This window comes from Vanellus vanellus, assembly GCF_965231255.1.
Source record: "Vanellus vanellus genome assembly, contig: HAP1_SCAFFOLD_943, whole genome shotgun sequence".
Classification (NCBI taxonomy): Eukaryota; Metazoa; Chordata; class Aves; order Charadriiformes; family Charadriidae; genus Vanellus; species Vanellus vanellus.
Window position 1 is genome coordinate 39,817 of NW_028127408.1, and position 22,910 is coordinate 62,726.

The window sequence follows — 22,910 nt, forward strand, 5'->3', positions numbered from 1 at the left end:
CGACGTTTCGTTTCAAGCGGAGGATGCTCCGGCAGCAGAGCTCACCGTGCCCGGTCTCTTGAAGCCCCGTGTAGATTCTCTAGTGGCTAATCATCTGGCTCAGCTGAGCTTGCAGCCTTCCAGCAGGGGAAGGCGCTAATTTGGGTCTCAAGCTCTCCCAGCTGGGGAAACAACACCCCGTGGAGGTTTCCAACTCTCATTGTCTTTGGCTAAAGCTGGCAAAGAGACTCAGGGTTTGGCTACCAGGGCGGGCAGGCAGGTGAGAGCCGGGACTCTTGTTCGAGCTACCGATTTTACCGAACCCAGCACGAGTGCCAGCACCGCCAGGATGATGGATCCCACCACGCCAAAGCTGTATCAACACATGGCTGATGTACCGGGCGAACCAGCCGCCCGCGATTGCCATCCTGCTGCATTCGCTGCTGCCGCGATCCCCCCCCCTCCCCCCCTAGAGCCCACCCATCCCCCCCAGACCCTTCGGCTGTTGTCCACCCAGACTCCACCAGCGGCTCCCACAGCATCAGGAAACAGGACCAAGACCCTGAGCTGGGCAGAAGTCACCCCTGCTGCCTCCCAGAGCGTTGAGAGATGTCTTATACCGTGAGGTCGGATCATTAATTTAATGCAACGTGCGCCGGCAGCCCAGAAAGCCCCCGGCATCCCGGGATGCATCCCCCGCAGCGTGGCCAGCAGGGCGAGGGGGGGACTGCGCCCCTCTGCTGCGCTCTGCTCTGGGGAGAGCCCACTGCATCCAGTTTTGGAGTCCTCAGCACAAGAAGGACACGGAGCTGTTGGAGCAGGGCCAGAGGAGGCCCCGGAGATGCTGGGAGGGCTGGAGCCCCTCTGCTGGGAGGACAGGCTGGGAGAGGTGGGGGGGGTCAGCCTGGAGAAGAGAAGGCTCCGGGGAGACCTCAGAGCCCCTTCCAGTGCCTAAAGGGGCTCCAGGAGAGCTGGGGAGGGACTCTGGATCAGGGAGGGGAGCCACGGGATGAGGGGTGATGGTTTTACACTGAAAGAGGGCAGATTTAGATGACATATGAGGAAGAAATTCTTTCCTGTAAGGGCAGTGAGCCCCTGGCGCAGGCTGCCCCGAGAAGCTGTGGCTGCCCCATCCCTGGAGGTGTTCAAGGCCAGGTTGGACGGGGCTGGGAGCAACCTGGGCTGGGGGGAGGTGTCCCTGCCCAGCGTAGGGGGGTTGGAACTTGATGATCTTCAAGGTCCCTTCCAACTTAAACCGTTCTATGAACCTCCCAGAGCTGTGTGCTGAGCCCCAGCTCCGAGATGCTGCTTGGGCTTGGGATGCTCTGGCCAGGGAGCAGTGACCGGCGCCACCGAGGGCATGGCTGGACTTCTCGAGCTTTGGAGATGTTAAGAGGTGTCTCTCCAAGCCAGCCACATTGGTCACAGCCAGAAGATGGAAAAAACCAGCGCGGGCTGGAGTTTACAAATGAAAACTATGGAGAAAATAAGAAAAGAGGAAATAAGAAACAGGAGGGACGAGTGCAGGAACACCTGGAAGAAGAGGAGGAGCAGCCATCTGCGAAGACCTGGGGTCTTCCAGCCGTGGGAAAGAGGCAGGGAGCTCCGGCTCCTGCTGCTTCTTCCCCGCATGCTCCGGAGCGGGTTCCCAGCCGGGGACGGAGGAAAGCCAGGAGCTCTTGGTATGCGTCGCACATCCCCGCGCTAAGCAAAGCTGGAGCCGGCGGCTGGCTTTGTGCGAGCGAGGAGGCTGTAAGAAAGCAATATCCTGCCATTGCCATGGCAACGGGCCGGCTGCGCCAGGAGCGAGCCGGTCCCATCCGTCAAGGAGCTGAGCGGCCGTCGGACCCGACAGCGCCGGAGCACAAGGGCTGAGCCGTTCCCAGCCGCCGGGCCAGGGCACGGTCCCCACGGCCGGTCCGGAGGAGCAGCCTCCGAGGATGTTTTCCCGAGCCAGAAGGGATTTCCGTGAAGGTTTCCCCGGCGGCGATGAGATGTAGGGCAGCGTGCTCCCGCTCCGGGCGAGCGCGAATTGGAAGGCGCCGGGAGAAGGAGCATCATGATGGATGGGGAGAGCCGGCCGACGCCACGAGCCGTTCCCAGCACGGGGATGAAGAGCAGCATGGAGGAGGCTCTTTGCCTCGAGGAGTGGGTTATCAGACACAAATATCCGTTATAAATAAGCTGTTATAAACAAGCAGCTATTTCTCCTCCCTGGGAACAGGCGAGATTTCTCCCCGTATCGCCTCCAGAGCGCAGATTTCGAGGGCACGCGAAACCCGTCGGTCTCTCTGGCTTCTCCAGATCTAGGTCAGGTTCATTCGCCGCTCCTTCTGGTTGAGCGGAGCCGAGAGCGGGGGAAAAAGCAGCCCCCGAACGGCGCGTGGTGCAGGGACGCACCTCCCGCGCGCGAAGCGTCGCCTGGCTGCTCCTGGGGAGGGGCTTTGCCCCTGGCCAAAACTCTGAGGTGGCTCTGGTAGAGGATGGGGAGGTGACCCCAAATCCGTTGAGGAAGCGAGACTTAGCATCCCTGCAGCACCCGCCGGTTACCGGGACACCGGGGCACACACGATGGCAAGGATGGGGACTGAGCTCCTTGAAAATGCCGTCCTTGCCGGTATTTATGGAAAAATTGTGGGTTTTTTTTTTTTTTTTCTTTAAAAAAAAAAAGTTAAAAGATTCAAATTCCTGCAGGCAGCTGGGAGGTGCTCACGGACAGCCTGGGATGTCCCAGGGCGGCGAAACACGGAACGAGGTTAATCTCCCCACGGAAAAGATGGGAATCCGGCCGAAGCAGGATGCCACCCAAGATGGAGAAGGGAAAGGTTAAGCACTTCTTCAAAGGGGACCAGGATCGGGAAGGCTGTGGAAAACCCCATGGCATTCCCAGGCCTGGCAAAGCAGGGAGTGAGCCGGTGGGGACCAGGGAAGCCGAGGATGCTGCCGGGTGCTTCCCACCGCTCCACCGCAGCGCGCACCGAGGCTTCCCCAGAGGGCTTCGCTTGTTTTATTTTGTTTGGTGGGGGTTTTTTTTTGGGTTGGTTTTTTTTTTTTTTTTTTCTTTCCTCTCTCCAAACCTTTTAGCCGGAGCCAGAGGAGGGGAGGTGAGCACGGGCGGGCAGTCCTGGAGCCATGGGCGGCCAGCGGTGAGGCTGGCCGAGCCCCAGACGCACATGCTGTGAAAACATGTGTGTGTGTGTCCGTCCGTCCATCCCCTCCACCGGCAAATAAAAAAAAAAAAAAAAAAGAAAAGAAAAACACCGTTAATCTTCCCACACCAATTTAACCAGCCCTCTTTCCAGACTTTTATCCTCCGATCTTGTAAAGACCTTCTCCCCCCCCCCCCAACTCTGCTTTGTAGCCACCGCATTTCAGCCTGTGGCCGGTTGGGGACGGGGAGCAGCGGGAAGGCAGCGGGGCTGGGGGCTTCTCCTCTCCTCCCCCCAGGGTAAATCCTGCTAACACGCGCTGAGAGAGACAGCGAATACCAGCGGTGGGCCCCGGAGCATCCCTGCGGACCGCGCTGCGGGGGGAGCGGGAAGCTGGATGCTGGATTCAGCACCCAGAGTCCCACGGCTTATGATAAGCAAAGGGTTTGCTTTTATTTGCCACCCCGTCTCCCATCCGGCACCTCCTCCCCCGCCCCAAGGAGCACCCAAAGCCACGCTCGCCAAAAATCCCGCGTCCTTACACCTTCATCCCCACCCCGGACCAGTCGCGAGCCGGTTCGCCGGCACAGGGATTGCCAGTCCTCGGCGGCAGACAGGTTTTCTGCGGTCTGCTCCATGATTTCACCCAGGAATGCTACAGGCACCTTCCGGAAAGACCACCGTGAGCCCAGACTGCCATATATATATTTATATATATATATATCTTATATATATATATATATATATATATATCTCGTGTATATATATATCTATCTCTTATATATATATCTATCTCTTATATATATATCTATCTCATATATATATCTCTCGTATATATATATATCTTATATATATATCTCTTATATACATATATAAGCTGTATATGCATATAGCCGCTACCCATGCAATTATGGTCCGCAACTGGTGCCGAGTCGAGAAGCTCCCTATGGATCGCGCTCCCCCTCCCCCCCCCGAGAAATTTCCTATTCCTGCCCAGTGCAGTGCACAGATTACCTTTCAAGCCGTTGCCTTTACAATGCCTCGACTCCTTGGAGAAAGCACCACCCCAACCTGCTCTAAGACTTCCCCTGAGGGGCTGCTGCCACGGACGGCACGCCGGGCCGACCACGTTTTCCACCGCCCAACCGAAATGACATCCCTCTCTCTGTACCCCACCATTTCAGCCCGGAGCTCTCCCTCAGTCTAACTTCACCCTTGAAAACGAGCGGCCTCCCCCTCCCCGCTTCGGTACTTTCCGGCTTTGAGTTTCTCTCCGGAGAAGCTTTACCACCACAAAAAAAAAAAAAAAACAAACCAAAAAACCCAAAACAACCAAAAAGCCAAGCAGACAGACGTACGTAAGAGTTGTCCTCTTTGCAGTCTTTAGTTTCCACCCTCTGCTTTGCACGAGACCACTATATATTTTGGCCGTGGCGAATTAAAGGCCGGGGAGCTGGAGCGCAACAGCTCTAAAACCAACGGCGCAATGCTCCAACCCAACCTCCGCCGGAGGGGCGCCGGAGGGGCGTAGGAGTCAACGGCAAAGGAGAGACGAATACCAGAGTGCCACCACACCCGGGGTTCCTCCTCTCCTAGCTTAATGCTGGAAACCCAAGAGAAAGGCAAAATGTTTCAGCTCGTCACGGAGAGGTTGGCTTGAAGGTCACGCAGACGTTCAAGTCCATGGCCACCTCCACAGGTGGTAGCCCAGGCTCAGCTAACCCTCTCTAGAAAAGGGTACCAACACTCATCCAGTGCCAGGAGGAGACTTCTAAGGATGCTCTGGGAGATAGGGCTGCAAACCAGCCGGCTCCGAAACCATTTGGATCATCTCGCTGGATTCAAAGCCTTGCCCGGCCGCTGCGTAAAGGCAGGTAGGTTTTCACGTTAGAGGAGTTGAAAGGAAGCCGGCGCCTATCCTGCTTCGCATCGGACGCCCTCTATCCCGCTCCGCATCAGGCACCGGCTCCACCTCACGCGTCATTCCCGCGTGAGTCAGACGCAAAAGTCTCGGCACAACTTCCAGCCCCCAGCGAGACCAAGAGGGGCAGATAAGGAAACAGGAACGCTTCCGGCCGTAAAAAAACGACTCCGCTTTGGAGCCGGGAGAAAGGAAAACAAAGCCAAGAAAAGAAAACCAGCAGCGTCACCGCTTGACGGTTTTCTCGGCGATGCCCTCACCGCCTGGTGCCTCCACCTGAGCTCAGCAGGCGGGAAGGAGCCGGGGAACTACGCGGCTACGTCAGAAGCTGCTTTGGCACCAGGAGTTTGCCGAGGGGGACAACCCGAAGAGCAGCTCTTCCTTTCAGCAGCGCCCACCAGCAGCGGTGCTTTTAACCTGCGGGTGGAAAGGTCCCAAAGGGCGCTCGGGCTTCGACTTTTCACCTTTCCTAATCACTTTCCAATCAATCAACCATCAATTCCCGAACCAGGCGTCAGGAGCAGCTCGTGCAGAAAAACCCCATTCCCAGCAGGATCCTCGTAAGCCCCTGAGCCATAAGGAAGTTTTTTTGGGTTTTGTTTTTTTTTTTTTTTTGAAAGGAACATCAAATTTTAACCGGGGCTTTTAAAGACTGCCTACAAAACCCCAGGTCTCGAACGCGGGATGGAGCGTCTCCCTGCCGGGGAAGCACGGGAACCGGCAGGAGGTGACGCAGTGCAGCGCTACAGCATCTGACAGCCATCTCCTGCCTTGTCTACGTAGCAAAGGGAATGGCTTCCTTCAGCTTCGCTCCGACTTCGAACGGGAAGAGGCGGCAGAGACGATTCGGGGCGACGCGCCAGGAGCCGCCGGTCCCCGGTTCAGCGGGGCGGAGGTGGCGCAACACCTCGCGCTCCTCGAAGGATCAAACCAGGCGACGTGACGACTTCCGAGGGCAGGGATCCAGCTCCGTCCCGCGCCCGCCTCTCCTTGCTTTGGCTGTGATTAATTAGGGCAAAAACGCGGCGATTCGGAACCGCTCAGCGAGGCCGGACCTTAAAAATACAGTGCCCGAGCACGGGCTTTCGGTCTGAGACAGAGCCCTTACCCTCCAAAAGCTGCGTTCTTCCCTTTGGTGATGAGCTGGAGAGACACAAGGGACGCAGGACGGCTTCAGGAGAGCGCCCGGCCAGCCTCCGAACTGCCCACGGGCACTCTGCAGGCACCCTAAAAGGATGCTCAGCCTTCCTAGGACGCAAGAGGGTACCGGCAGGTTCCCTCGGGGCCGGCAGCGTCGCAGGATGAAAACAGCAAAAATAAAAAACCAAAAAAAAAAAACCAACCCCAAATCCCCTGAAAACGCGCGTACGCCCTGCGCTGCGCCACGCAGCCCTACCTGGAAAACGGGGGGAGAGAGAGGTTTCCCCATGGGAGGAGCGATGGGGATGCTGACACGGGACCCGCGGTCCCCCAGCCAAGAGCTTCCGGGCATCCCCATCCGCTCCCGGATAACGCGAAGGCGCACACAAACACGGTGCCCAGCAGCCGCCCCGCGTCCCCTTCTCTAACAGGCAGTGACACTGCGGGTCAGCCAGCTCGATCCGTCCTCCTCGTCGCCCAAAAATTGCCCAGCTCAACATCCCCCCCCCCACACTATTTCGGTCGTCTCTATTCCCTCTGCCGAGATGCGGCGGATCTGGTTGGGAGCCAGCCGAGCGGTGGCGTTTAATGGAGCGACTCGTCTATGGATTTCCTTAAAAAAAAAAACAACAAACCCAACAAAAACCACCCAAAAAACCCCCCCGCCACCAACCCCAACCTCCAAACGTTTAAATAACCAGAAGGCAGGATTAAATAAATCAGCTTAAAATGACTTTTGAGCCGTTCCCAGTTCTGTCACACGGAGGAAACGCATCACCTTTCTTCGCCGCCTTTATTTTTTTTTTTTTTATTTTTTTTTTTTTTTCTCTCCTCCTCCTTCCCCCCCAAATATTAATAAGCAGCGTAATTGCGACATGACTCACACTGCCATCCCCTGCCAAGCCGGAGAGGCTATCTGCAAAGCTGCAGGCTTTCCAAAGCGTTGCAAAGGCAGATGTGAGCTTTCGGGAACCCTTTTGGGGAAAGGTTGGCGGGGTAGGGAAAAGGGTCGGGCGGTCAGTCCCGCGCTCGCTTATTCCTCTTACCCCTCTCTTAACAACCCCCTCGCTCCGGTTGGGCTTTGCCGCCCTGAGCGCGTAAGACGGCAGAAAACGGGTGATTTTTATTCCGCGAGGAAGGTCTGTCGTGTCCGTCCCCAAAAAAAAAAAACCACCCCACCCCACCCCCATCCGGCATCATCGGCGGCTCAGGGCAAGTGGTACGCGGCTGCCGATGCCGCGGGGGCAGCCGTGTGCCCACACTGCCGTCCTCCCGCCCCAGAAACGCTGCGGGATGCGACGACGGAGAAAGGGAAAAGACGCCCAAGACGCCCAACTTGAGATGACTGGAACGGGAGATGAGGGGCGGAGGAAGAAAGAGAGGGAAACGGGGAATGGGGGGGGGGAGGAAACGGTGCGGCGCACGGGGAAGGGAGCAGCCGGGGAGATGAAGAGCACTGTGCCGGGTGGGCAAGGAGCAGGCAGGAGCGGGCAGGAGCAGGCAGGAGAGCGAAGGTAGAGCGAGCTGGCTCACTCCTAGCTGCCTTCTTTGCTCACTTCCAAGGCGAGCGGTTCCCAGCCAACCTGTTGGCCCGGCAAAGGTGACGTAGAGGTGGCCACCAGCTAGCCAGGACCCTCCCACCCACAGCACGGCTGCCCAGGGGGCTCGGGGCGCACGGCCCCAAAGCACGTTGGCCCAGGCTATGAGGTATGTCTCATTTTCCAAGTTGGAGGACACTGGAAGGGGCGAAAGGAAGAAGCCTGGCCTGGAGCCCAAACCGCAGGGGTCTGAGTGATGCCCGCGGGCGGAGAAGAAGCTCATGGGCATCTCCTGCAGCCCCACCAGGCAAGGCTGATGCCGCTCTGCTAGAACCTCCTGACTCCGATTTTGTAGCACCCGCTGGATACGATCCCCCTCGCCAAGGACCTACGTGACCACGACCCAGCTCCACGGGGAAGACATCAGCTCTGGGACCTGAAGTCCCAGCTGGTTTCCCAGGCAGGCAATAAAAAGGATTTTTAGGAGTTGGCTTTGAAGGATCGTAGAATGGTTTGGGCTGGAAGGGACCTTTGAAGGCCACCTAGTCCAACCCCCCTGCCCTGAGCGGGGACATCTTCAGCTAGACCAGGTTGCTCAGAGCCCCATCCAACCTGACCTTAAATGCTTCCAGGGATGGGGTATCTCCCACCTCCCTGGACAACCCGGACCAAGGTTTCACCGCTCTCACCGTAAAAAATTTCTTCCTGATATTTAGTATAAATCTCCCCTCTTTTAGTTCAAAGCCATTACCCAACTCCCAGAGATGGAGAAGAAGGTTTATACGGACGGAAGGTCCCAACCGCACCAGCCTAACCGAGATGGCCAGGCTTTGTGCCGGGGGGTTACCTGTGGGCTCTGCATTGGGTCTTCTTCACTTTAGCCAACGGGGTTAAAACTGCCCCTCCCCCTGTGCCAACACTGGCCAAACCTCACAAAATCCCTCGGTTCAACCCAAAAAATCCAAAGCCCAGCTAGATGTGGAGACAGTAAGCTTTCAGGAGGACTTCCCGCAGCAGTTGCGGCACTCACCTCATCCGACTCGTCTGAGAGGGTCCGCAGCAAGATGGGGAAGAGGCTGTCGGTGTGTCGGAACATCTAGAACCAGAAAGACGGAAGGCTTCAGTCCTACAGGCCACAGTCCCCCCCTGCCACGGGACCCCTCGCCCCTGGGGAGGCTGCCAAAAGCTTCGCCGGCATTTTCCACCTGGAGCTCTTCTTCCTTAAGCTACTGGGTATCCGGCAACCAAAGCCTTCTCAGAAAAGGCAGGTGGACGTTTGGTTGCGATGCTGCTGAGATAATTACAGCCAATTCAAAGGCAAGGAGCAAGCTGGGAGCGGAGGAGCTCGGTCCCGTGGAGGGAGCAGTAGGCTCACACGTCAAGTTCTTGACCTACCTTACGAGGAGTCTTGATGTACAAGTGGTAGAGCCATTTCAGGACCGCAATTCTGGTCATCATCCCAATGGACGTGTCATGAAGGTGACAGTCCAGCACTTGAACTATTCCATCCAGGTTCAGGGTCACCTGGATCCTCTCAGAGCTGCACGGAAAGGAGAGAGGCTGGTTCAGTGCCGTATCGTCCAACTCACCCCTCCGACAGTGGGGAGGTCTACAACACACCGGAGGCTGCATCAAACGTCTCAGCTCAACCCCTAAGAAACCTCAACTGTCCCCCTTGAGCCTGCTCCTGCCCCACTCAGCCTGGCCACCCACATTTCTTCTTCTGTGCATCCAGATCTGCCCACGGCCAACCCAAGAACTGTGCTCAAGTTTTCAAGAGTTATGACCACCGGGAAGCAAGCTCCAGGCTTGCAAGCCTGTGCGGTCATGGCTGGGCACGGCCAGGTTTGCCCAGATGGCACAGGTAGCTTCTGGCTGGCATTACGAGATGGGGAAGCGCAATGAGAAACACGGCAACACACCAAAAACTTGCTCTAGAAACAACAAAAATCTTCCAGGCTTTAAGGGTTACCACTTTCCTGAAACAGCCGGTACCTACGTGTGAAAAGACACCGTGCTACGTGAAGCCAGTACCATGGCTGTGCCGAGAACCTGGTCCATATTCCAGTCATCGGGTTTGGGGCTTGAAGACTAAAGATCCATAAAACACATTCAGAATCCAACTCAGGTTTGACCAGCTCAAACGTCTCCAGAGAACGTCAACCCATACGTCCTCAAACTCCGCTTGTTGGGGCCACTCAACCAGGTGAGGACATTCAGTTTCTGCTAATCCCAGCAGACTCGTGCCGAGGACTGCAGACGGTGCCCTGGCTGGCAGTAGTTTTGGGATGCTACAAGGCTGCCTTGAGAACACCATCTTGTTTCCCCAAAAGCCATCCTAAAAGATGAGGGTCTCTCTCCATCGTCACCCAGGGATGAAAGCAAACAACTCCCTTAGTCCACGGGGACATCGCCTCTTTTGTAACACCCACAGCCTGCAGACCCTTAGCTCCTACTACGGTGAAAGATTCCTCAGGTTTTCCCCAAATAGTTGGGACCTGCTTTGGGTCAGGAGACCCCAACGCAGAAGAGGTCTTGTTCCAGCATTTTTTTTTTTTTTTTGTCCCGTTTGTGATTCTGGAAGCCTACCTGATGGTTTCCCACCTCCTCAACAGCAAGGAGGTGGGAAGCACCTGTCCCAGGAGACCAGGTTCAGGAGAGATGACTGGACCTGAGATGATTGAAGCAGACGTTCAAGACAGAGCTGCATTGAAGAGCGAAGTCCCTCCTGTCCTACCCAATCTACTGAATTATTCAAGGCTGGACCAGACAGCGGCCGATTTTTCCAGCGCGCGCGCAGAGCTGCTCTGCATCTCGTGCGATGCGAAATCCTAAGGGGCGGATTTCTCACGGTTTAATTTGCGAGCAGAGCTGCGGCTTACCGGGATTCGATCTTCCCTGGGACGACGCGAGTTGTACGGGCGAGACCCGGGAGGTCGCAGCCCTGCGGATACCCGCCTGCTTCATCCGCGTCACGTAACGGACGCCGGGGTCGGCAAATCGCATTTCGAGTCGGGCTAAGTTGCGCTTTGATGTTGCGAACGACCGCCGAGAGCCAAAGGCTCGGATGCGCAGAGCCGAGTGGGGAAGGAGGGACCCAGAGCACGGGGAATTTGGGAGAGGATGCCCAAGGGAGCAGCGTCCCAGGTGACGTAAGCCAACCTGAACCAGCTCCGTATCTGGTTCTCCTGCAGAACCCGCTCCAGCGGCGCAGCCCACGCACCCGGCATCTTCTTCCCGATGGAAGAAGAGCACGAATCCTTGACCCGATTACATCTCCACGCCAAAATACGCATCGCCTGTGCGGGATGGCGGGGGGGGAGGAGGGAGAACCCCTCAGGGTAACGCGTTTTCAAAGGGAAGAGGCCAAAAGGGCGGCACAATCAAGCGGCGTATGAAGACGGCCAGTTCGGAGGTGGCCTGGACGCTGTCACATCCACCAGCTCTGCTTTGCCGCGAGGCAGGCGGGGAGGACACGGGGCGCTATTGTTAAGAGAGGAGGATGCTGGACCGCTTCCAGCCCGGCTTTGTGCCAAAGCTGCTGGTGAAAACCTCTTTTCCCCAGTAATGCCGGCACCCGGCGGGGGAGGGAAGGGGAGCGGGCTGTGGGTGCAGCCTTGGGTGCCTCAACTCAAAAATCCACCCCAGCTGACCCCAGGAGGTGGGTTGGCAGCGCCGGCCTCGTCTCCGGTCAGCCAGACCCCAACCACGCCATGTCCCACCGCTAAACTGGGCTAACCCACCTCCCACCGCTAAACTGGGCTAACCCATCTCCTGCCGACCACGCTCCTGTGCCTCCCGAGATGGAGCGGCACCGGGTTGCCGCGGGGGAGGCAGGAGCCGAGCGGGGCGGGCGCTGCGGCTCCGAAGCCGGGCTCGCAGCTCGCTCCGGCTCTCCTTAATCCCCGGGCAGCGCGGAACGGGAACGGCAGTCGTGGCATTGAGTTAATGCTGCCAAGCGCCGGCATCTGCGGCAGGGCAGATGTCAGATGCGATCGCTTCCATCTAACCCACTACCCCAGATTCTCCTCCGGGAGGACGAAGGCGGTCCTGGCACCGCCTCCGTGGTTCGCCTGCAACGGCGAGAACGTGTTTTTAGGGCGAACTGAGCAACGATGGGGGCCGTACCAGGGTCTCACCTCTGGATACTGGTTCCCAGTGCTCCAGTTGAGTGGTGGGGCAGGAGCCCCACGCCCCAGCACGTCCCCCCATCTCAGCAAGCATCCTGGAGCAGGGGAACAGAGCTCGCTCGCCCCCACTGCGTTCAACCCCCGGCGGCGTTTTTCACCCCACGTCCCTTAATCAACTCATTTTCTCCTCTCTCCCCTTTCTTCAAGGGCTTCTGCCGTCTCTCTTCCTCAGCGGTCGCCTTTTCTCTGCCAACGCCTGAGCTGTCATCTCCCTCCCGGCCCCCCGCCTGGCCCAGCTGCTTTCCTGACCCCGTTTTTCAGAGAAGGTTAAGGTCTGGGCCGGGCTCTAGCCTTTAAATGGCCCTGCCAAGGGTGGAAATATCCAGGTTCTTTCATCGTGGTCCAAGTCACAAGGGCAGCTCCCATACGGGCTGGCAGCTGTGCCGCTCCACGGGCTCGAGCCAGCGGCCGGGAGGTAAATAGCTCCTCTCCGTTCCTGGTCCCCACAAGCTGTCGCTTTCTCATCCTCCATCGCTCTCGTTTCGGCGCTCTTGGCTTCCTTCTCCTTCCTGCGGTTTCCCAGGGCGGGAAGCGCCCACAGCACCCGCACGGCGAAGCGATGAGGTTAAGGTCTGGGCGGAGGCATCCAACGGGCTTGTAGGTCACCGCGACGGCCGTTGGGTTGGGGCAGCGCGCCCAAGGTCATCCGCTCAACGGCGCGGTGGGAGCAGTGAAGGGAACCCATCTCCTCGCTCCAGGCTGGAGAAGGCGGCCAGGAGAAGCCTCCCCCCAGGAGGACACCTTGCAGCCTGAAAGCTGCAGGAAGGCAGACTCCACCAGACGAGCTGCTGGAGAACGGGACTCCAAGGCAGGCTTGGTGCATGAGCTCAAAACAAGCCACCGCGGTGCCTTCAGCCAACCATCCCTTGGGTGCTGCAGGGCACCCAGCACCATCCCTACCCTCCACCCAAGCGTTCATCACCTCCATGGGCTCCCCGGTCGCATTCCCAAGGTGTACCGGGCTCTGGGCACGGGGCTACGGCGACTCCCAGCACGAAACAAGCAGCAGCAATTTTAGCTTTGTACTAAGCCTTAACTACCACGTTGAAAAGTCCGGTTGAAACGCAGCCTCCAGCAGTTTCAGCCACGTGGCAGCCGTTCGCCCTTTCGGCAGAAAACCAAGCAGCTTTACGTGTCCGTGTGTTGCTGAACACCACCCAAAACCAGAAACCCGCTTTTGCGCGAGGAAGGACCGCAAAGGCTCTTCTGGAGCTCTCACGTCCCTTAGATGGTTTGGTGAGGGACCCGCGGTCCCGTCACCCGCGTCCACCTGCCGTGCCTCCCACCCCAGGCAGCCCGTCCGCCCCGCAGCACGGTTAGGAAGTTGTCCCAAACCGTCCAGGTCTCGTACGGAAACACCGATGCGGTTACGAGAGCCTGAAAGTCACTTTCCAGCTGTCGTGGTCCAGCCACGCAGGACGGACGGCTGCATCTTCTCCTGCAGCGGCTCGGACCCACGGAAAGAAGCCCAGGCTTCGCTTCGGCCACCGCGTGGCCACCTCCCCTTCCTGAGCTGGGCTCGCACCGGCCGTCGCAGCATCAGCGGGGTCGGCCGGGCCAGAGGAAGGCTCCAGCGCCTCTGAAACACGGGGCTGGGCCACTTCCAGCCATGGTTTTTTTGCAGAAGGTGAAAGCGGAGACCCCCCAACCCACGCGGGGAGCCCCACAACCCCTCCAGCCCCGCGCAGCCAGGCTCTCCCCAGGAGCCACTTTTCCGGGGCAATCCCCATTCCTTAGGGAATGCCACCAAGAAGCTCCCTCCGAGTGAAGCCTGGAAGCATTTCGGAGGGCCAACGGCACGTTTGAGGAGCAGGGAAGGGGGGGTGGCGCACGTCAGTTGGCGGCCATAGGAACGTGCCCAGCATCCGTCTCTGGAGCAGTCACACCTCATCATCTTCTTGGACAGCATCTTCAAGGAAGACGTCCCTCTGCAGCCGCCCCGGGGGCCGTGAGCTCCTCCGCCCCTGCAGACCGAGGTCCTCCTCCCTTTCGCCGCAGACGGTGGCGGCGGCACGGGGAGGGCAGGAGAAGGGGGCGTGAGAGCTGGACGCCTGGCGCCGGGCCACGCTCCATCACTCGCTCGCCGGGGGAGACCGGGGGAAGGAGGGGAAGGGAAGGGGAAGGGGGGGGGAGAAAGCGAACAAAACCACAAGCAAAGAGTGACTTCATCGTTAAAAGGCAGCTGCCGTTTCCTGCGTTTGCGGGCTTTCCTGTTTTCCAAAGCATCTCGACGGGTCTCCTCTACGGTCCTGTCTTGACACCCAGTGGGCGTTCAGCGTGCAGGCAGCCACCCGCTCCCCGCTGCCGTGGATGGAGCACCGGGAAGATGTCCGGGGTTCCTTGTCGCTCACGTCCAGCCCTCCAACCCCCCGCCAGATCCACCCCCTCCCACCTCAACGGGTGTCACGGTAAAAACGCATCTCTTTTTCCTTCCCCTTCCCAATTTCAGCCCTACGCGCATCCCCTTCGGCACCTGCTAAACTTTAAGGGCTGAGCTGGGGCCAGGACTCGGCAATCACAGGAAAGTGGGGGAAAACCACTTAATGAAAACCACTTCACTGTAAAACAAAACGTAGGCGCTAACCGAAAGATCTGTATTTTCAAGAGAGGAAAAAATTAAGGGTATCATTAAAACAGGGGAGTTGCCGGGCTTTGCAGGAGCTGCAAAAAAGGACCAGAGGGGTACAGAGCGTCAACCCGAAAAGCCAACGCCTGCATTGCTCCAGGATGCGTTACGATGGGCATCGCGCGTCGGCCTCGCCGGTGGGATGCACCTAGAGTCACGCATCCTATTTTGGGGACCGCAACAAGAAATAAATACACGCATCAGCACAAGAAACGTGTTGGAAATGACGACCTCCGAGGAAAGGAACGGCAGGAGGAAAGGAAAGACGGGTTTCAAGCTGGGTTTCTCCCCAGCTTCACCGTCGGCTGCACGGGAAGAAAGGTCTTTGCAGGAGAGATGGTTTAGATGAGATCTTGGGAGAGATGGTGCTGGGCACGGAGCTGCTCTCCGCAGGCGTGGGGCTGAGTAAGGCCACGGAAGGCTGGCGGGGGTGGGGGGGTGGACACAGGCTGGCCGCAGATGCTGCTGAGACCTCTCACGTCTCCAGCAGCTGGACCTGGACAGCATGGCCCACAGCATCATGCCCAGAAGCAGGGTCAGCGCTCTCCAAGCTCTTCTGCCAGCCCCGGGTGGTTCACGTACCGCCTCCTCGGGAGGTCTCTGCACCTCTGGCAGACCGGCGCACCGCCGTTCCTCTCCAAAGGCAGGAGGGCACCAAACGTCTCCTACTTTGGCCTTGTAACCAAGACAATCGTCCATCTTCTCCCCACCTTCAGCCTATCTTTCAGCCGAAGTGCCCAGCCGTGGGGGCTTCGAGACAGGCGAGGTGCACAACTCCAAGCGCACAGACGCTCGCCGCCTCCCCAGACCTCCCCCAGGGGGCTTTGCGAGGTCTCCTTGGAGGGCAAACACCTCTGTTTACCATAAAGTTTACCATAGAATTGCACCAGAGAAGCAGTCAACTCCTAGAGCATCCCCAGTCACCCATCCCACTGCGACCCAGTAGACCCCAGCTGCTTTCCAGCCCAGACCATCCTTCCCCACAGCTTTGGCAGCATCTGTTGGTCATCCTCTGTACCCCAAAAAACATTTCCTTCTTCTCAAGCCCCTCTGAAGCAGCAAACAGACCCTACCTGGTTACTGTGAAGACGCTGCTGTTGCTGATGTTGGAGTCACCGGACGCATCCAGAGAACCTGAGGGTGGATCAAAACGAGCCACAGTTAGTGGGGTGGCAGGAGCAGGACTGGGAGGCTGGAGAGCTGCGGGACCTTCTGCAAAGACATCACCCCAGCCCTCGTTTGAGGGTCTGGGGACCCCGAGGATCCCTTCTGCGCGCAGCGAGCTTTCTACACTCCTCAACAAGCTCTTCTTCTTCACCGCTAAAGGCACTGGATGAAGCTGGTGCAGGACTCCACCTACCCAGCAAAATGCAGGCGGCACAGCTTCAGACCTCTGCCCCAAACTGGGTCTCCTCCTCTGTAACGGAGACCCGGAGACATCCTCCTGAGGGTTTCAACCGTTCTTGAAGAAGGAGCTCAGGACCGCAGAGCTGCCTTCCATCGTCCGGATTTCAACGCCTTGAGGTACCACGCAAGCACAGGAAAGGCTGCGTCCAACCCAAACCAGGACACCTCCACCTGGCCAGTTCTCCCACAGCGTGGCTCCATGTAGAAGCCAAGCGACCCAAACAGCTTTCCGACCTCCGCTCCGTGCTAAATCCGGTGACAAAGCGGCGGCGGGATAAACTTGGCTCTTCATGCCCCCTTGTGCCAACCGCCTCTACTCACACGCAGAGCGGCACTGCCACATCAGCACAGCCCCGGGAGCAGAGCCGAGAGTTTGTGATGCAAACGCATCGCAGGTCGATCCCGTCCTGCCCGCTTCCATCCCGTCCTGCCCGCTTCCATCCCGTCCTGCCCGCTTCCATCCCGTCCTGCCCGCTTCCATCCCGTCCTGCCCGCTTCCATCCCGTCCTGCCCGCTTCCATCCCGTCCTGCCCGCTTCCATCCCGTCCGACCCCAAAGGGGGAGAGAGTAAAGCGATTCAACTTTCTGTTGATGTTTTAAAGCTCTTCTGCAACGGATTTTAATAAAAGGAGGTATTCTGGGGACAAATAAGGAATAAAAAAGAAAACGTTTCGCTGCTGTGCTACGTTTTTCCCCTCTATCCCTTCCAAAAAAAAAAAAAGGCTGCTGCATTGGCCGGGAATCGAACCCGGGCCTCCCGCGTGGCAGGCGAGAATTCTACCACTGAACCACCAATGCTGCCCTATGTGCTGCCTGCGTGTCCCACTGCCTGCTCCTGCCTGCACCTCCGCCTGCCTGCTCCTGCCTGCCCCTGGTGCCTGCACACCCCGCTGCCTGCTCCTGCCTGCCCGCACACCCCGCTGCTTGCTCCTGCCTGCCCTGCCTGCCTGCACACCCCGCTGCCTGCTCCTGCCTGCCCCTGCCCACGCAGCTCCCTGCCTCCTCCTCTCCGACCCGGCCGCCGTTACACAAGAAAAACCCTTCAACTTTTTAATTCCCACCTTGCCGCTCCCCTCCCGGCGGGATTTCCCCAAAAGGCGCTGGCGGGCGCGTGGCGGGCGGGCGCCGGGCTCAACGCGCGGCCCCCAGAAGAATACAACACATCAGCCCACGCGATTTAAATGTCACGCAGGTATTTCACACGCCTGGGCAACAAAGACGGGTCAGAAGCAGCATCTAGTCATCCCAGGATGACGGCATCAACTATAAACCGTATTTTCGGGTCAACTTGATGAGTAAGTCGAAGCGAAGCGTGGTGAGGGGATGGGGACGCTCACCAGGGAACGCAGCGCTGCAGCACCCCTTGGGCTCCAGGCTGGGTGAGGGACACCGCTACGCAGACAGCGCCAAACCCCTCTGGCTCAGCAGAGGATCATCTGTGAAACGGGACTCCACGGCTCAAAGAAAGCACGGAGGTCCCACCTGCCCTGAGCTGCCCCAGGTCACCAAACCAACTCCAGAACTTCTCTTGAGGACCTTCCCTTGAGCTTTCTCGCACCTCTAATGGCTCAGACCAACGGGGACTCACCGCTGGACGCTGCCTCTGGCTTGGAGAGGGCCTCCTCCGAGGTGGGCTCTGCCGGTAGGGTCATCGACTGCTTGGCCTCATCCATTTCATCGTCCTCTGGGATGACCAGCTTCATCAGGCTTTGGTTGCACACGTTCGCCACCTCCTTGATGTCTGAGCGGAGGCAGTGTAAGGAACACACAGTCCCACACGTGACTAGGTGCCACGTTTGCCCAGCCACGGAGAAGCCACCGCAGCCCCAGCAGGGCTGTCCCAGCCCAGCGACTGCGACCCCCGGCACGTCCAAAGGGTTTTAGCACTTGGTGGGAGGACTTCTCCTGGCCCTCTCCAGCTGTGCAGCTGGTCCCCGGGGCAGGAAACGGGCGCTTCCCCGCAGGTGGCTGTAGGAGGAACGGGAGCAGCTCCGAGTTACAAGGATACTCTTCTTGCGATCGTCGTAGGAGAGACACGGCAGGACAGCGGTGAGGATCCCTGAGGAGTAAGGCAGCATCACCCGGCCCGCCAGCTGGATGAACTCCCTCATCCAGCACATGGCTGTCAGCTGGATCAGGTCGTCTGGAAGACACGGGACAAGCAGAGGTGAGGGAAAAGACAGCACTGGCTGCTGAGCAAACTCCACAGGCCAAGGAGCACCTGCAAGCAGAGAGCTGCCTCTGCTCCATCCAGAGTCACTGCTCCAGAGAGACCCCAGTCTGGGACGGTTTAGTCCCAGTGGAGATAGATAAGACCTGAATCTGCAGTGAGGCTGAGATTAAACGCGATCGTTAGGTTTCAGAGTTAACCATCGTTAGGTTTCAGAGTTAACCATCGTTAGGTTTCAGAGTTAACCATCGTTAGGTTTCAGAGTTAACCCACCCAGCTCAACCCCTAATCCGGGCTTCCTCGGATACAAGTATTCTGCCGAGCTTCCCAACGCAGAAGGGTATTTCCTCGGTTTTATTAACCTCCCCCCGTTCTGAAGCGGGGAGCGCTGCTGGGGCAGTCAGCCCACGCGAGGCCAGATTTTAGGCTTAAACGGTGGAAATTCACTGGGCATGGTGGAAATTCACTGGGCATGGTGGAAATTCACTGGGCATGGGCTGAATCAAGAGCAAGCGCTCTCGGGCTATTTCTGTTTTTCGGTCTCACAAGAAACCCGCTCCCCTTCAGCACCTATTGAAGAGCAGTTTAAGCTCGATGAGCTCAGCTCAGGGACAAGATCCCGCTCGGGAGACACATCCAGCTGCCGCTGTGACCCTCTGCCACCGCCTACGCAGCGCAGCAGCAGGAGCGACGCCGCAGCGCTGCCGCAAAAACGCCGGGCACGTCCCGTTTAACCGTCCTGCCTACGTACCCAGTGCCACCAGCGGTTACGATAAACCCCTAAGGAGATCCTTCTAGACAAGCTGGACATCCACGGGTGCCATCCGCAGCCAGATATTCTACTTCCAGGCACCTCCGCTTCGGGAGATCCGTATTTGAGGCAGGGGGATGAGTACCAGAGCAGCGGTGCCGACTGCGGGAGAGCCGCCGGTGCTCCCGCTTTCAGTGGGATTCGCAGGCGTGACGGCCAAGAAAGGGCAAGTGGGCAAACTGGTGAACGGCCCAATGGAAAACTCCCGACCTAAACCTACGGTGGGCACCGCTAACCCGGAGGCGCGCGCGTGCTACGGCTCGGTCCTGCGCCCTCACCCGCCGCCTGGCAGTGGATCACCAGGATATTGGCCATTTCCGCAAACTTGACGCTGGAGGGGTTCTTCTTGATCTCCTTGAGGAACTCCCCGAGAGCCACCTCGCACCTGCGGAGAGGCAGAGAGGTGGGTTAGCGCTCCGTCGCCTCGGAGGGAGAAGTTATGGAGGAGGTACGGAGCCCGGTCTCCTACCCACGCACGCAGAAAGGACGCCGGTGGCACGGCAGGAGTGCCACCGCACAGGAGCAAGGGCCAGGAAGGACGAGGGTGACGTGCTCCAAGGTGGAGACCCCACACAGCTACGAGGATGGAGGCGATGACTGCCCCAAGACCCCCCTCCCCCAGTACCTCCCCATGACTGCCCCGACAGCCACTGGGGCGCTGGTGAGACGGGGGTGTGCCTGGGATGGGGAGCGGGGCAGATGATTCCCAAAGCTTTCAGCGCTTCTTCCTCCACATACGGACACCGGGAAACAAAGCAGCAGGGAGGATCCAGGAGGGCTCGGCAGCGGGATAGAGCCAGACCAGTCTCACCCGCTTACTCGTGCCCTACAAAACAGGTCCAGTCACTCTCTCCCAGCGCACGATGAAGATCCTCTGACCTCCTTGAGAACATCCGGCCGCTGCCGTGCCTCAAAACGCTTCTGTCTCGGCACCAGCAATGGATGCGAGGAGCAAGCTCGCAATGCCAGCTCCTCTCCTCCAGGCGGAGGAGACGCGGGGTCGGCGCCCTGCCTGGCTGAGAGGGGTTCGCACGCTGCCAAGCGCCTTCAGAGACCTCGCACCCCATCCTAGAAGCACACGTGAGCCTCCGCGGCTCCGATATCGGGAGGAAGGGCTGGGAAGGCGACGGCTCAACCAAGCCGGGACAGTTTGTCCCCAGCACAGAGCACGGTGTCCTCCACGGCCACACCAAGCTGGGGGAGGGAGACCGGTGCCAAGGACACTTTGATCCACCGACCGAGCCCACCACATCGCTCCGTCTCCCACCACGCGCACGGGGTTTCGCTGCCGTTGTACAGAAGAATTGCAAAGAACCCAAGAGGGCGACGGACAGACAGCAAGGAAGACACAGCTCGGCCAACCTCCGCACTCACATTTTCCGGATCTCCTTGCTGTTATCTCCCAGGATCTGGAAGAGCCCGTCCAGGATTTCCGGCAGGTAATCCAAGAGGTTGATGTCAGGCACGGACTCTAAGACCAGGATCTAGCTCAGGGGAGGAATAAGAAAGAAGAGGTGAGTTTCAGAGAAGGTAACTAACATCACCAGCACAAATGTGGCACCACAGTGAGGAATTCAGAGCTGCGCCGTGGGGGATGACGGGGAAAGGACGAGCGGACACAGCATGGAGTTGCCCGTCTCGGAAAGAAGCCGGGCTAGCACAGGACGCGAGCGGTCAGCCCGCAGCGTCGCTCCATTTCCAATCACCGCTCGGTAAAAGAGAGCGGGGATCGGGAACGACTGCGGAGACAAACAGCGGAGACAAACAGCGGAGTCCCACATCCCTCCCCAGACCCCGGCCAGGCACCGAGAGCTCCCGCCTCTCCCAGAGAGGAGAAAGCAAGCAGAGATGCTCTCCAGGAGGGCAGGTAACATCCCTCCATGACGGAAAGCGGTCTGGCGCCGTCCCTCGGGAGACCGGAACCTCTAGATGACAGCATATCTATTTACGGACGCAACGCTTTGACTGTGTTTTCTAACTTGGGCGTGCAACGTCCTGAACCCAGGTTGGCAGGAGCGCGGTACGACGTCCCCGCGACAGCGAGGTGGCATTTTAAAGAAGCGGGTGAAAAGAGCTCTGCTGGCTTTAAAAAAAACACAACAAAACCTGCCCGAGTAAATTCAGGTGCCCACGGCAGACGGCCAGACGGCCGCAGCACATATCCCCACGCGGTCGCGGATATCTGCTCTTTGCCCAGACGCGGGATGCTGAGGGGCTCGCAGTATTTCGGCGTTGGGACCGGCACCCTGCCTACCTACCCAGGATATGATGAACTGGCGGGCGTACTGGTTGTTGGAGTAAATCCTCTCGCGCAGCAGCGGGATGAAGCCTACTAAGTCAAACTGGTTGCTCTCCGTCACGATGTCCTGCAGAGCCCAAGCAGAGGGTGTCAGGAAGGACGGCCGCCCCCCCCCCCCCCTTTCACCCAGCCTTATTTTTTTATTTTTAAATTTTTTTTTAAGGCACATGACAGGAAAAAGATGACAAGCAGCTGATGCACGGGTCTGCGGGTCAGGAGACTCGGGGAGAAGGAATCGGGCGGGTTTATTCAGGCGATGAGCCAGCAATCCCCCTCGGGCAGGGACTAACGCTGAGCGGGACCCGGCGAGGGACGGAGGAGGGTGGCGGTGGCAGCACCACCGCTTCGTGCCCGGGTGCTGCGGTGCACACGTGAGCAAGCACCTTTGGTGTAACCACCCGTGTCAGGGGTGGGAAAGCCCCCCCCGGCCCCGGCTTTTCCTCTAAAGCTCTGCCTATGCACTTGGCGGATTTCGCTCCACCGAGTTTCTCGCGCCAGCGCAACGGAGCACATCTCCCGAGCGAGGAAGGGTTTGGAGAGGGCGATGCGGAGACTGCGGTAAGCCGCTGTGCTGAGGAGGAGGAGGAGGAGGAGGAGGGAGGGCAGGACCTGGCAGGGAGCCCCTTACCTCCGAGTAGCGGAAAAGCAACCGGGAGGGTGGTCTGCGAGAGCGAAAGCCCCCCCCTCCCCCGCCCAGTTCAGCGGGAATGGGATCCGAGCCCCTTCCCGTCCCGAAGCAAAGGCAGAGCAGCTCCGCTCACATCCCTCCTTGCTTAGGCAAGGGAGGAAAAGCAGAGGAACAACTTTTCCGCTGCCTGGGATGGGGCTCCAACCCTACTCGCAGGAAAACCTCGCTCCTAAGAGCTCCCGAGAGCTCCAACCGGCTCCCGCGAGCTGAAGGCGCACGCGGCACTGGGATAACCGACCAGCCCCTCGACCCAGCTGCCGAGATCGCCACCGGTCCCTCAATCTAAGGGGTTACAGTCGGGGAGAGAAAGAAACGTTCTCCCCGGTCGCCAGGACAGGCTGGGACGCGCCTGCAAGCCGGCACCGAGCATCCTCTGCTGGAAGGGGGGTGGGATGGGGGGTAGAAAAAAAAAAAAAAAAAAAAAATACCTTGAGAAGCCGATCGAGAAGCTCAGAGCCGCTTTTGACGTTGGGGTCAGGATCAGCCGCCAGCTGCGAAGGACAGAAACAAGAGGCAGTGGAGCAGCGGGTCCCAGGTCTGCTCCCCGCTCCGCAGCGGGGCTCCCAGCGGCTCTCCTTTGGCGTTACGGGGACAGACCCAGAGAAGCCCCTTCATCTCCAACTCCCTCGTCAGCCTCCAACAAATTCTCCCGAGAGACTTCCTAAGGGGAGTATCAAGCAGCCATCACCTCCCCCAGCTATACGGGTTTTCACGGGCCAGCAAGCGGCGGAGAAATACAAGTTGCCGGCGAAAAACTGCGAAGATGGGCATACATAGACGTGATTTTGACCCTACGGACCCCACAAAGCGCCTGCGGCGGTTCCGTCAGCCTCATTTTCTAACACCGCTCAAGAAGGAGCGGGAAAACGCACCCTGGAGGCGAGGACAGAGAATGAGGTATCTCACAGCGACCTCCAGCACCCACAACATCAGTGGCTACTATGGAAACCACTCATTCAAATCCTTCAGACCTGCCCGGGTCAAAGCAAAGC

At 58.7% G+C, this 22,910-nt stretch overlaps 1 protein-coding gene across 1 annotated transcript in view; it reads right to left on the minus strand.

Annotated features, from left to right (window-relative positions):
* The window catches only part of VAC14 (VAC14 component of PIKFYVE complex), a 60,748-nt gene extending 38,085 nt beyond the window's left edge, over positions 1 to 22,663 (minus strand). Inside the window, exons 1-10 of the mRNA XM_082501074.1 lie at positions 22,516 to 22,663; positions 22,347 to 22,409; positions 21,190 to 21,297; positions 20,306 to 20,415; positions 19,210 to 19,316; positions 17,959 to 18,093; positions 17,539 to 17,691; positions 15,617 to 15,677; positions 9,123 to 9,267; positions 8,758 to 8,823 (exon numbers count right to left, since the gene is read on the minus strand). Of these exons, the coding sequence (XP_082357200.1) occupies positions 8,758 to 8,823; positions 9,123 to 9,267; positions 15,617 to 15,677; positions 17,539 to 17,691; positions 17,959 to 18,093; positions 19,210 to 19,316; positions 20,306 to 20,415; positions 21,190 to 21,297; positions 22,347 to 22,409; positions 22,516 to 22,533 (966 nt within the window). The 5' untranslated portion in view covers positions 22,534 to 22,663. The remainder of the gene's footprint in view (positions 1 to 8,757; positions 8,824 to 9,122; positions 9,268 to 15,616; positions 15,678 to 17,538; positions 17,692 to 17,958; positions 18,094 to 19,209; positions 19,317 to 20,305; positions 20,416 to 21,189; positions 21,298 to 22,346; positions 22,410 to 22,515) is intronic.
* Positions 22,664 to 22,910: the final 247 nt, after the last annotated feature.